Source organism: Camellia sinensis, chromosome 7 (genome assembly GCF_055761805.1).
Source record: "Camellia sinensis isolate YWXY chromosome 7, ASM5576180v1, whole genome shotgun sequence".
NCBI classification, from domain to species: Eukaryota; Viridiplantae; Streptophyta; class Magnoliopsida; order Ericales; family Theaceae; genus Camellia; species Camellia sinensis.
This window is the reverse complement of record NC_138967.1, coordinates 143,225,424-143,240,819: the sequence shown is the minus strand read 5'-3', so window position 1 is coordinate 143,240,819 and position 15,396 is coordinate 143,225,424. Positions and strand designations below refer to the sequence as shown.

At 38.4% G+C, this 15,396-nt stretch overlaps 1 protein-coding gene across 1 annotated transcript; it reads left to right on the top strand.

Moving 5' to 3' along the window:
- Positions 1-10,911: 10,911 nt before the first annotated feature.
- LOC114313788 (exopolygalacturonase-like) lies at positions 10,912-12,643 on the top strand. Its single transcript, XM_028260199.2, has 4 exons — positions 10,912-11,040; positions 11,334-11,642; positions 11,770-12,288; positions 12,398-12,643. The coding sequence occupies exons 1-4, from the start codon at positions 10,912-10,914 to the stop codon at positions 12,641-12,643; spliced, it is 1,203 nt and encodes a 400-aa protein (XP_028116000.2).
- Positions 12,644-15,396: the final 2,753 nt, after the last annotated feature.

The following is a 15,396-nucleotide window of genomic DNA, read 5'->3' as shown; positions in this document are numbered from 1 at the left end:
AAGGAAAGAAAACAGAGGCAGCTTAGGCATGGCGGCACGTTTCCCGAGGCGTTTCCTGCTTTTCTTAGTCTATTTTAATTTGTTAATTAAATTAGGCAATTTGTAATATTAATTAGCTTGTGTAGTTAATTAATTTGTAATATTTATTTGGTCCCTCCGAGTGAGGGCAAATCTGTAATAAGTGTGGGTGAGTGTGTGAATGTCTTCCAACCCCCACTTCTTTCTTCCCTTTTACTTACCCGCTTTAATGGTTAGTATTAGGACACGTTTAAATTAGCATACATTATGCCATGCATGCGTGCATTCATGCATTTGTATTACATACATTGAGCTCGGTACATCATGCTAGCTGCATTTGTACTTCAATTCAAAAAATTGAATATGTGATAATTGTGCATTTTCACATGCCATGTTTAGGATAGCCGAGCCTATTCTAGCAACATTTTGTATGCGATGCATTAGGCACTTAACATGGACTTGGATCATGCATGTTTGCTAACAAGTTCTTTGTTTTGGCATGGAGTACTATGTAAGTATTTTAATGCTTTAGCATATCGCATGTGTGTGAATGCTACCATAGCAGTATGTTTACCATGTGGCTAGATGCTTATGTGTTAAACTATTTTAATGCCTGTGGGTGGAGGTTGGATTGTCTGAGTTGGAAAGACTCGTTGAAATCCGCATTTTAGCCTACTTGCGAGTAGCAAATTCCAAAACACTTTCAAACCGAACGGATATGCAATGTTTATTTCCAAATTAGGCAATCTAGTCTATACTTGTTTGCTGCGCGCATAACATAGTAATTCTAGGCTAATAAATGGAATAAGAACACATAACGTTTTCAAAATCGGATATCACGGTTAGTAGAGGCCGGTCTTCGGACCGGGCGAAAGGGGGTGCTCATAGCTGACCTTCCCCGATCGTACCCAAGCTCCCGAGCCGAGACAACTCCGGTGATGACGGACATGTGGCCTTCGGCACCGAGTCAGGGTTTCCTAAATTTCCCCATTTAAAAAATATTTAGGTGGCGACTCTGTATCTGGCAAAGCAGTCCATGTTTGGCACTACTTTTCTAAAAATCTGTTTTCTCAAAACGATTTGCCAGATTTGGACTCTTTGGTTCAGATTAAGAACCGTGACACAAATCGAGTCCGAACTGTAGCGAAGGGCCCCTCGCGGGACGCGTCTACAGCAACTTGTCACGACCCCAAACCGCCCCTAGTAGTTTAGTGCCGTGATGGCCAGTAATCCGAGATTACCGAAAGCCAACTTTCAAAATTCACACACAAACAGAGTATACATATGGGGCTTACAAATGCGGAAGCAATAAATTCAAAGCTAAGTAGTCCATAAGAGCAGTGCATAAGTTAAATGGAATGGCATACATTCGTACATAGCTTTAATACAACAAAATGAAGTACAAAAATACATCTTGACCAAAAGGCTTTTCAGCTATCAAATACAAAATACAATAAAATACAACTAAGAAGCATAATCTTCAAGATGCAGCAAAAGTGCATAATCCAAAACAAGTAGCAAGTACATCTAGGCGTCACCGCCGTCCTGCTCGTTACCTACATATATAGAGAGAGGGGTGAGCTTGGATACTCAGTGAATGGTATAAATAATAAAGGGTTTGCATGCATGATATCCGAGACCTTTAACAAAACAATACATAATCATAGCTTGTAACCAACAAGGGAGGAATCAAGTTCATCTAACAAGTCTTTCAAGCTTCATCAATCAAAGTCTTTCAAGTTTCAAGGGGTGACGTTAACAAAGGTTGTGCTACAAATGCTTATAGTCCCCTAGCACGTACGGACTTTCAAAGGTTGTGCTACAAATGCTTATAGTCCCCTAGCACGTACGGACTTTTCAAGATTGTGCTACAAATGCTTATAGTCCCCTAGCACGTACGGACTTTTCAAAGGTTGTGCTACAAATGCTTATAGTCCCCTAGCACGTACAGACTTTCAAAGGTTTTGCTACAAATGCTTATAGTCCCCTAGCACATACGGACTTTTCAAGATTGTGCTACAAATGCTTATAGTCCCCTAGCACGTACTGCTTTTCAAAGGTTGTCATTCAAAACAAGGCTAATACTTGATATACAAAATAGGGATCATCATTCATGCTTCACAAAATACTTTTCCAAAACAAGCAAGGCAAAACTTTATCAAAACTTAATAACATAACTTTATTAAAAATACCACTCACCTAGTTCTTCAAACGTCGGGGTCAAGGCAAGTCCAAGCCCTACAAACACGTGGCAAAGTCTATTGAATGCACTACTCAAAACAAGTCTTGCATGCATGCAAATGACCTCGGCATTCTTCAAAAACTAAGTCAAATCAAAACAAAACACAGTTCCTTATCTCGGGAAAACATGCTAGGCAACTACCAGGTCTAGGCCGAGGTCCCACACCTCCTTGCCGAGGTGTGGCCTCGATGGCCACATTCAAGGAAATGAAGTCGGGAAAATCTGGGTTTCCCTCTCTTGAAGAACATGACGAAAATGAAGAGCATGAACATGAGGAAGATGAATGCTAAGATCATAATTTGCTATTACAAAATCTGAGATTTCATGCTATGCATTAAAAAACATGGACCTGGGTACCCATATTCAAGGATCTTGTGAGAACAAACACAAAAGCATGAATCTTAATGCAAACTTTCGAATCAAACAAGCCTTTTTCTTCAAGAACACATGAACATTATTTTCTCTTTCTAAAACCAACTTTAAATCAATGCATGACGTGCAGAACAGGTTCGATCGTGCAATGCAGCTAGATAAACATAAAGAACGACAAGAGTAAATCAAGAATCTAACCTCAATACACGAATCTAACGGTTTGATCTCTAGAAATCAAGCTCGAAAGCCCACTTTCTCACTCTAAAACTTCTTCTTCTTCCTAGAGCTTCTCTCTTTACAAGGCAAAGATATAATACAAAATGTATATTTTCTGGGTCTGTCGGCTGACTTAACCCTCTGCAGGGGTACGTGGCAACGGCTGGTTGGTTCTACTCAAAAGGTGACTGAGTGAAAAGACAAGACTATGACAAAGTGTACTCAACAAGCTAGGCGGCAAGAGCACTCCGACAAGTAACGACATCGGCTAACAACAAGACTTCGGCAAGCAAGGGGCAAGGACATCGGCTAGAAAGGACAACACTTGGCCTAGCTATGCCACACCTTGGCCTAGATGTGCCACACCTCGGTCTAGGTCGTACCAATCCAGGAGTAAGGTCACTTAGGTTCAAGGGTAACATCTCGGCCTAGATAATACACATCTCGGCCTCGGCGACGAACACCTCGGCCTAGATAGTGACATCTCGGCCAACATGTGCAGAGCGAAGGTGGAGTCAACCAAAGTAAATTCCAAGATGGTCTTAGGTGCAAGAGGTTCAAAACTGACCTAGGCTCAGGGTGACCTCGGCTAAACCCGCACCGAGTGAGGTACAAAGCATGCTGTAACACATAAGCGAACAAGGACAAGACTAGAAATGCAAGTTTAACAAGACAGAATCATATGAATGCATATGAGTATGGTTAGGACAGCGTGAGGGTTATTACACAACTGGACCAAGTCTTTCCAAAATCTAAAACGGCCCGATGTAACGGGGCAACAATTTGCCCTTCTTCCCAAACCTGACTTAGCCTTTCATTGGGGACACACGAATAAACACATGGTCACCGACCTCATACTCAAGAGGCCTTCTTCGAACATCTGCATAAATCTTTTATCGGTCCTGAGCTGTTTTGAGCCTTTGTCGAATGGTTTTGATCTTTTTAGAAGTGTCTTGCACAATTTCAGGCCCAAGTAAAGCTCTATCCCCGACTTCTGTCCAGCAAATAGGTGATCTACACTTTCTACCATATAAAGCCTCGTATGGTGCCATACCGATGCTGGAGTGGAAGCTGTTATTGTATGCAAATTCTACAAGTGGCAAATAGTCTTCCCAACTCCCCTGAAAATCTAAAGCACACATTCGAAGTATATCTTCCAAAGTCTGTATTGTTCGTTCTGATTGCCCATCTGTCTGTGGGTGGAATGCAGTACTGAACCTTAGTTCTGTCCCCATAGCTTCCTGCAAACTTTTCCACAATCTAGATACAAATTTCGAATCTCTATTCGACACAATAGATACCGGAACTCCATGTAAACGAACAATCTCATCAACATAAATAGTAGCCAATCTATAAGCAGTAAATGTAGTTTTAACAGGCAGAAAATGTGCAGATTTAGTCAGTCTATCAACTACAACCCAAATAGAATCCATACCTCAAGAAGTCCGAGGTAGGCTAACAACAAAATCCATAGTCACGTGTTCCCACTTCCATTCGGGAATAGGGAGAGGTTGAAGTAGACCGCCTGGTTTCTGATGTTCAGCTTTGACTTGCTGACACTGGAGACACTTGGACACATATTCTGCAATCTCTTTCTTCATCTTGGGCCACCAATAGGTTTGTTTCAAATCCCGATACATCTTATTATTGCCTGGATGCATAGCAAATACAGATCTGTGGGCTTCATCTAAAACTCACTTCTTTAGTTCCGGGATATTAGGGACACACATTCGGTTTCAGAATTTCAACACTTCATTCTCAATGCTAAACTCTGCCTTCGGATTTGTCTCAAATTCATCAATCACTTTCTTGAGGAATTCATCCTCCTTCTGTTTCTGCTTGATTTCATCAATAATTGACGGCTCGGCTGTAATAGCGGCTATCAATCCGCCCTGTTCGCACATTACCATTTCGATTTCAGACCTCTCAAAATCTTGCAAGATCTCTTTCTGTTCGGTAAGCAAACAAGCCATACTCCCCGTTGATTTTCTACTCAAGGCATCAGCAACTGTATTAGCTTTCCCGGGGTGATACTAAATCTCTAGATCGTAATCCTTTATCAATTCCACCCATCTCCTCTGCCGCATATTCAACTCTTTCTATGTGAAAAAGTATTTTAAACTTTTGTGATCCGTGAAGACTTCACACTTTGCTCCATACAGATAATGTCGCCAGATTTTCAAAGCAAAAACAACTGCGGCCCGTTCTAGGTCATGAGTCGGATAATTCTTCTCATGTGGCCTCAACTGTCGGGAGGCGTAAGCAATAACCTTTCCGTTCTGCATTAACACAAAACCCAAACCTTTATAAGACGCATCACTGAAAATTACAAAATTCTTCGTACCTGAAGGTAGTGTCAAAATTGGTGCAGTGGTCAATCTCGTCTTCAATTCATGAAAGGCAGCTTCTCTTTCTTCGTTCCATTCAAACGGTTGCCCTTTTCGTGTCAATTGGGTAAGAGGCACAGCTACTTTTGAAAAGTCTTTCACGAACCTTCTGTAATAACCAGCTAAGCCCATGAAACTACGAACTTCTGTCACATTGGTCGGTGCAGACCAATTCACAATTGCCTCTATTTTCTGTGGGTCCACTGAAATCCCTTCCTTGTTGATCACATGCCCTAAGAAAACAACTTCATCCAACCAAAACTCACATTTCTTTAATTTAGCAAACAATTTCCTTTCCCTAAGTATTTGCAGGACAATTCTCAAATGTTGTTCGTGTTCAAGTCTATCTTTAGAATATATCAAAATATCATCGATGAATACTACAACAAACTCATCAAGGTAGGTTTTAAAAATTCAGTTCATTAGATCCATAAATGCTGCCGGAGCATTAGTCACTCCAAATGACATAACAAGAAACTCAAAATGACCATACCTTGTTCTAAACGCTGTTTTCTCAACATCCTCTGCCTTAACTTTCAGCTGATGATACCCGGATCTCAAATCAATCTTAGAAAACACCTGTGATCCCTATAACTGGTCACATAAATCATCAATACGGGGTAGGGGATATTTGTTCTTTATTGTTACCTTATTCAATTCCCGGTAATCGATGCACAAACGCAAAGTTCCATCCTTCTTTTTCACGAACAACACTGGTGCACTCCAAGGTGAAATGCTAGGTCGGATAAACCCCTTGTCAAGCAGGTCTTGCAACTGTTCTTTCAATTCTTTCATTTCGGCGGTAACCATCTTGTAGGGAGTTTTAGAAATGGGCTGGGTGCTTGGCACAGTTTAAATAGTAAACTCTATCTCCCTGTTTACCAATTCCCCTGGTAATTCATTTGGAAAAACATCCAGAAATTCTCTAACAACAGGAATATCATTCAATTCAACATTCACAGATTATTCAGACAACACATAGCACAAATAACCCTAGCACCCCTTCCTGATCAGTTTACATGCTTTCATTGCAGATATCAAATAAGGTGGAGGCACTACCCCATTACCCACAAACACAATCTCTTTATGTTCTGGTGGTTTAAATACAACTCGTTTTGTCACACAATCGATGGTAGCACAATACTTAGTCAACCAATCCATGCCCAAAATTACATCAAAATGCCTAAAGTTCAAGGGCAACAAATCTACATATAGGATAGCATCCTCAACACGCATTTCACAAAATCGGTATATAGATTCACACAATACAGATTCCCCAGATGGAGCAGACACACATAGCAGATATGAAAATGGTTCTAAGGGTCTATTCAGTCTAGATGCAAATGCACATGTCACAAATGAGTGTGTGGATCCGGAGTCAATTAACACAAAAGCATCCTGATTACATATAGAAATAGTACCTGAGACAACTGCATTGGCATTCCGTGTATCGCCCAGAACAAGCGCAAAAACTCTCCCCTGTCTCACGGTATCCCCGGTGGCAGCGGATCTTAAAGTGTTTCTTGGCTTTGGGATCGATGCAGTGGAACTAGCAGCCTTCTTTTCTCCATTTTGATTACAATCTCGGGACATGTGCCCTTGTTTACCACACTTGAAGCAGGCCCCTGACACATGGTAACAAACTCCACGGTGCCTTTTGCTGCAAATGTTGCACATGGGAGATGTGTCTTGGGAAGAATTCGATGTATTTGAGGAGCCCGTGTTTTGCTTTTTCAGAAACTTCTTCTTTGAAAAGAAGCCTTGTCTTTTGTTACCTTTCCATTTTGTTGTTGGCTTGGCTTGTCTAGCTATGTTAGCCTCTGATATGATGGCCCTGTCTAGCACTCCAATGTAGGTTTCTAGCTTTAAGACATTCACTCTTTCAAGGATGTCACTTCGAAGCCCACCTTCAAAATGCCTCGCCTTCTTATAGTCTGATCAATCACATGCGGTGCAAGCCTAGCCAATTCAGTGAATTTGGCCTCATACTCAGCTACAGTGATACTGTCTTGTCTTGCTTAAGTTCCATGAACTCTGCTACTTTCCTATCCCGAACACATTGCAGAAAGTATTTATCATAGAAGATTTTCAAAAATTTTGCCTAATTAGCATCTTTGTAATTCTCACGCATTAACATCCACCATCTTCTTGCTTCGTCTTCTAGCATAAAGGTGGCTAGAAGCACTTTCTGTGTATCCGAACATGGGAACACTTCAAATAGTTTTTCGATGTCGAGGACCCAAGCTTCAGCTTTCAAAGGATCTAATCCACCATGGAACTGTGGTGGTTTCATTTTCTTGAACTCTTTGGTGAGAGCTATGATTCGGTCATCATTCTGATTATCTGGCACGAGTGGTACCGGAGGTGGAGGTGGCGGATGTGGTTGCTGCCACTGTTGTTGCCACTGTTGTTGCCACTCCTGTTACTGTCTCAAAGTTTTTGCCATTTCCTGTATCAGTCTTTCCGTTCTGTCCAGTCTAGCAGTAGAAGATTCCTCTATCTCAGCACCTCTTGTTCTCACCATCTGATTAAACTTGCATTATGCTTTATACGAAAGATATACAAGCATGCATATAACAGGGAGCATACATATTCAAATAATTTGCAATGCAAGCAAATCATAAATTTATAACACATAGTTGTTCATATCAAAACATTTAAACATATACTTAATGCTTTCAGATTCAGACTTATCACATGAATGCATCCTAAATCTTTTCTAGACGCTTATTGCTCATTTGGACAAGTGTGTGAGTTATTAACTCGTGCTCTGATACGACTCTGTCATGACCCGAACCCACCCTCGTGGGTTAAGGACATAACCGGCCAGTAATCATAAGATTACCTACGGCCTCAAACCAAAACAACGTATTTTAACAGAGTTAATGGGGGCCAAACGGAAGCAATTTAAAACTTTGTCCTTAGAGCTGTGCTTACATGGAACATTAAAACAAACCATACACATATACATTAATAACTCACAATAATACACAGTACCATAAAGTTCTGTACAGACAGGATCATCCAAAACTAAGTCAACCCATGAAAACTATATACAGTCATATTCAAATAAATTGCCAACATAATAACTTAGAACAAAATGGCAAAAGGCGAAAGTGAGTCTCATGCGTGAGACACATAGGCTGACTTTCCAAAACTCGGTTGTTCCCTACAGACTTCACTGGGGCTGGGTCTGGACCTCTCTTGGCTCACCTACAAACACATGAATGAGCATGAGCGAAAGCCCAGTGAATGATATCAAATAAAGAAACTACATTGGAACATTATACATCAGACGGCCTTGGGCCTAATTCATTCATGTCAAACTGGCCTTTGGCCTTATCAAACTTTCATATCAGACTGGCCTTTCGGCCCTTCCAAACTTGTCATATCAAACTGGCATTTATGCCTTTCAAACTCGTCATATCAAACTGGCATTTAAGCCTTTCAAACTTGTCATATCAAACTGGCATTTAAGCCTTTCAGACTTGTCATATCAAACTTTGTCCACCATTCAACATTAATGAACTTTACAAAACTTACGTAGAAGTAAGCAATTGGACAATAACATATTTCAGATATTACTCACAGTGATCGGCTTGTGGATTTGCCCGGGAGCTTGACCCTACACATTCCATGAACACAAAAGGGTCACTAACAATTCAATCCGTTCTAAATTCACATTTTCCTCTTTAGGCTTTATTCTTATCTCTTTAACTCATTTACAATGTTTAACACATGCCTAAGAGTACTTGCAAGTGCAAGAGAACGGAAAACGAAACACAGAATGCGAAAACAAAATTTCAGAAAACAGGGTCCCCGCTCAAGCGTGGAATACCCCGCTCGAGCAGACCCTTAAGGCCTACAAAAGTACTGGTTGCATGAAAAATAAGCTCAAGCGTGAAATAGGGCACTTGAGCGAAAGGCCTGTCTACAAAGCTCCACGCTCGAGCGTGAAATACCCCGCTCGAGCGGACATCAAGTCTGCAAAAAGTACTGGGAGCATGTAATTTACGCTCGAGCGTAGGTTCTCCCGCTCGAGCGGATCTCAAAGTTCTGGAAAACCCAGAATGTGTTCTTGAGCTCCCTCTCAACATTCAAACCAACATTTCTCGCATTTTATGGCTCCAACCTCATATATTCTTGTACTAACATGGTATAAACACTAAAACACATCATCATGGAGCTCAATTTCATGAATCAAACACATGAATGGCTCATTTTCCACCAAACTCACTACCAATATAACAATTTCATGCATTCAACACTTACACCCTTATAATTTGCACATGCATGTGGTATATTCTTCTCATTCTCAACTTATATGATGAAGAGGTGGTCAAGAACATGATCTTCAACTAAAAACTCACATAGATCATGCATTTGGTGTTCAAATATGCAAATTCAAAGCAACTATATACATGCATGCTAATATGGACCCTCAATTCAACATGGTCAACTCAATTTCATTTCAATTCTTGTTCTTAACCATTAATCAACTTTAAACACATAAGATTACACATTACACTCATGAATTCAAGAGTCAATTGCTTACCTATAGGCTCAATTTATTCCAATCACTAGCAAATTCTTGAATAATCTTTGAGATCATCAAGCTTTGAGACCAAAACCCCAATTTCTTTCTCCCTCTCTCTCTCTAGCCGACCCTCTCCTTCTCGTTAGAGCAATTCGGCTCAAATGAGCAAGAAAAGGAATTGAGTGTGTGTATAGTGCTCATATAAAAGCCCCTCTTGTGATATTATTATAATATCAAATAATAGAGCACTAATTCACTGATTAAATCAATTTAATTTGATCTGAATCAATTTCCAATTAAACTTCACCGTAGGCTCTAAAAATTATGCCATTCACAATGGCGCAATCAATTTTGGTTTCGGTGGCCGTTAAGGCCTTCAATTTAATTTCCAAAGCAGATAATCAAACAGATATTCCTACGGTGAACAGATAAAAATTCAAAATCACATATTTTCACATAATGGCACACAAAATTATGTTAAACACATAATCACATTCATGTTAAGGACCAATTAACATATTACGGGACAGGGATATCACAGTTTGAATATTAGATGTGTGAAAAGATTTATGGAGATTTGTGAAAGAAAATTACATTCTATTTCATTCACAAATTGTTTTTCCTTTTCTCTCTCTTTATAAATTGTTACATAAATTTAAAATCCAAATACAATTTCAATTTAAATTTATTTTCAGTTTTCCTATCTAAGGAATAAATAATAACCTCTATAGCACCCTGACTACAAAAATAAGGGGTTGAGATTGAAAATTTGTTTCCCACAAAACTTCTTTTGGTAAATTGAAGGGAGATGCATCTTTAGTGAACTACATGAGTTCTGACCATTAAATTTTGCTCCCAATACTATCCGATGACACTTGGTAGTTGATTATTGCTCTAGTTGTTATTAATATATGAGGGGACATTATATTACTAGACATCATTGGTGTAAAAATGCATTCTTATTATAGAAAGTTGAATTGAAACATTACAACCTCAAAAAAAAATTAATGTAAAATTGGTTTAGAAGTTTTGTGGTCTCAAGTTCTCCCTTATGTTTGTGTGTGTATATATAAAGCTTCAAACAAAGATCAAATTGCACAGTTCTTTCAAAACAAAGAAAGATCAAAGAAAAGGAAAAGATGGTTATGAAATTGAGTATGTCAGCAATTTCTGTGTTGTTGTTGTTGTTAGCTCAAGCTATAGAAACCCAAGCTGCCATTTTTGATGTGACAAAATATGGAGCCAACCCCGGCCGCGACATCTCCCAGGTATGAAAATGTTTGGTTTCTTTGTGTTTTCAAAAACAATAGCAATGAAATGCTTGAAAATACTCATAATTTTCATATCCGTTTCATTTTTGGGAAAAAATAAAAATACAATTTTAAAAAATTAGAAAGCATTTTTTGGCGTTTCCTATAAAATAAATTGATTTAAAATTTTTTTTCCCTAAAAAAATAGCTCATCAAACAAGTTTGCATTTTCCGAAAAATAAAAACAAGAAACAAAAACAATATGCTGAAACAGTTCTTGCTTTTTCTTTTTCTTTGAATTTTTTTTTAAGGCTCTATTGAGTGCTTGGAAAGAAGCATGTGCAGCAACAAGTGCTGGTAAAGTTCTGATTCCAAAAGGGACATTTCCATTAAATGAAGTGAAAATCGAAGGCCCTTGCAAGGCTCCTGTGGAGATTCAACTCGACGGGACATTGAATGCCCCTGCTCAACTGGGCATAATCAAGGGCGGTTCTTGGCTTACCATCGAACACATTGATCATCTTACAATATCCGGTTCTGGAACTTTCGACGGCCAAGGCGCCGCCGCTTGGGCCCAAAATGATTGTGGCAAGAACCCCAATTGCAAGGCCATACCCATGGTAATAACCAAATATATCTGCTACTTCTTCGTTCCATTATGTTGTTCTTATATTGATGTCGATTGAAGAAAAATGCTATACAAACTGACAAAATAAGTTTCTTGATGTGTTTGTGAATTGAAAATAGAACCTGAGGTTCAACTTTATCACCAATTCGATTGTGCGGGACGTGACTTCCAAGGACAGCAAGAACTTCCATGTTAATGTATTGGGGTGTAAGAACTTCACCTTCCAGCACTTCACCATCTCCGCGCCTGGAACTAGCATTAACACGGATGGAATCCACATTGGAGATTCAATCGGGATCAATATATTAGATACAAGCATACAGACCGGAGATGATTGTGTCTCGATTGGAGATGGAAGCCAACAGGTAACTGTCGAGAGAGTGACTTGTGGACCTGGCCATGGCATCAGCATTGGAAGCCTTGGAAAGTACCCAAATGAAGATCCTGTTGTTGGCATCAATGTTAAGAATTGCACCTTATCCAACACGATGAATGGCGTGAGAGTGAAAACATGGCCATCATCCCCTGCTCCTGGCATTGCCTCCGATATGCATTTTGAGGACATTACAATGAATAATGTTGGCAATCCTATCATTATCGATCAAGAGTACTGCCCTTATAACCAATGCCAACTAAAGGTACGAATTACCAAATAAACAACACGGTTCACATAGTTATTTTCTATCTACAAATTAATGTCAAGAAATACTATGTTTGACTGAATTGCTAATCTTTTATTGTATTCAGGTTCCATCAAAAGTTAAGATTAGCAATGTTAGCTTCAAGAACATTAGGGGTAGTTCTTCGACTCAGCTTGCAGTGAAGCTTGTCTGCAGCAAGAGCACACCATGCGAGAATGTGGAGATTAGTAATATTGACCTGACATACACTGGAAAAGAAGGCCCTGCTACGAGCCTATGTACAAACATCCAACCAAAACTTTCCGGCACACATAATCCTCCGATATGTGCCAACTCCGCTCAAGCTTCTTAATTATGCTTTTTGGACTCCAAGAAAGAGCTCAATGCTTTGTTTAGACATAAAACATATATTCTTTTCTTTCCAATCATAGAATACAAATTAGTATCATACACAGTTTTGCATCCCATCATCCATGCTTAAATGCACGCTTGATTGGTAGAGATGATTGCAGTTGTAAATTGTATAAGAAACATAGTGTATTGCATACAAATAAATGAATCTGAATCTGAATATTAATAAATAATATATGTTTGAGACAATTTGTCAGTAACAAATGTATTCCTCATGAGTTCCATATTATTGTGTATTGTATATATATTGTAAAATATATTTAACTGAAGATACATACTGATGATACATATTGATTTATCTCTAAAAAATATCAAATTTTAAGATGTGTATTGTGAATCGTAACACACAACAACATATTTGATATAACAACTCCACCATTTTTTGAATCAAAAAAATACTGGGAAAAAAATGCCACAGCATAAATCCATTTCAAAAGGTCAAATCTCATCTAAATTCCACAAGGTAAACAAATAGGCAATTGGCTATATCATCTAAATTCAATCGACGAAGAAGGTCATCTGAAGAACTCACATGGCCATTGATTATGACAAGCTGTTACCAATTCTTCTGTAACTAGGATCCTACTAACCGCTAAATATGTAGCCTAGTTGGTCAATGGGTATGCTTCCCACATGCCCAACTCATATTCGACTCTTGATCAACGGGTTTACGCTCTTGGGTGGGCCTAAAAGACACTACCCGGTTATTAAAAAAAACTAGGATCCTACTACTCTTCTCAAATATACATTGAAAAACGAGGGGAATTATGGACAGTAATGCTGTGTTTGGTTAGAGGATTTGATGAGAGATTTGGAAAGAGAAATGGAAAAGATAGATGAAATGTGAATAAAACATACCTATATTTCACCTAGTTTCACACACCTTTTCTCTTTCTCTTTCCCAAATCCTCTAACCAAACACAACGTAAATGAATTCATCAAAAGAAAGCAGCATGATATATGCGAAGAGAGGAGGTTGGGTTGACTTTCTATGAAAAAGAAGTACAAAATGTAGAGAAAAAATAAAATCTTTAACTTTTTTGTGTAACTTGTTGACTTCTTATTTTTTTAAATAATTTTTTAACTTTTAAACTAAAACATCAACTCTCCAAACAAGGCCCAAAGTATTTAGTAAACAGAAAAAGATGTCAAAATGAGATTTAGAACAAGTCAATGAGGAAGAGTATTTTGTGAAACACCCTATACTAAAAATAAATTTTTTTTGTAAAAATTAAAAAATCGTTAAAAAAACTAATTTCCAAACACTCCATTAGTATATAACTAACAAAAGCAAGTAACGGCTTGGTTCAATTTTTTCAATTCTTTTAAGTTTTAATTCATAAATTAAACCGTAATTTATGATTCTTAAATTTTTTGAATTAGAACCAAGCCGTTTCCTCAAAAAACACATAACCAAACTATATGATTCGAACCAGTTCGGATCGGGTTTATAGTTTAACCAAAAAAAATTTAACACCCCTAAAACAGTGTTCATGTCAAATTGTCAATTAGCATGCCCTTTGTTTCCTATCCATAAACATATTTTTGAACTCCAAAGTTTACTGTTCTACTTTTCAGGTCCTTCCAACTATATCAGGAGGAAAAACTTCAATTCCCAAAACTTTTGTAAGCCATGTCCACAACCCAAAAGTTCGATCGAGGTCTCAACAATTCTTGTTCAAGATGGCCATTGCAAGAAACTACACCATATTTTAAACAAACATCAACAGACTATGGCAACTAAAATAAGCCATTGCAGCAAGCCAAGCTTTCTTAGCTTCTTCAAAATACCTCCTGCATAGCTATAACAAAACCAATAAATCCAGGGTCAAAGTAATTTTTTTGCTTAAGGTAACATCGTACAGAACTAGAACCAAAGAGCGTATTCATTGTGTTCTAATTAGCATCAGATGAAATCTACTTGCAAATCAAACAACAATAAAACAAGTGTAACCTACAAAAGAAAAGTACTTGACAAAAAACCAATGCTGCAAGTTTGGTCTGCTTCACTTTTCAAGGTGCTCCGACACAACCATACCCAAAGCCAAAAAGGCGACTTCTACTTCAGAGAAACATTTAAGAGATTTGTTTATTTGTCTTCCTCCCAAAAAAGGCCCACCATTTCCCACAGCTCAGTCTCTGCACATCTGTACCATTATGTAAGAAACTTAAAAGTCAGCCAATAAGAAAAGTTAGTTTAGATTTTAGTCATAATTCACGATACGACAAAAATCAAATAAGTTCATTTGAGAAAAATCGAGCAAGTCAACATTTTCTATGAAAGACAACGTATTACATTAACATTGAACAAGTATACAATCAAATCAGTGGGCATGAAACAGGAAAGATTATTTAGTAGTCAATAGTTAATAATTAATCTCATGAACTTGCATTTCATATTCTCAAAAAAGCACCCCCATATAATACCTTTCATAAAAGAACAAAGGTTGTCAGTGGGTGTAAATTCATAGTCATGATCCTGTGAGTGCTTCCCTATGGTCAGTGAGGATGTTTTCAGCCTAACTTCAGGCTTTACGCAAAGTTCTTTTATACCATCCATCGGAGTCCACATTTTGCAACCCTCAAAAGTTCAAACATCTCAAATACCACACACGGTAGAAGTCCTATGGCATTTTTTTCCTGATCTCATTACGTATTTTTTTATCAATATAGTTACATTTCTGGTTGCATAAA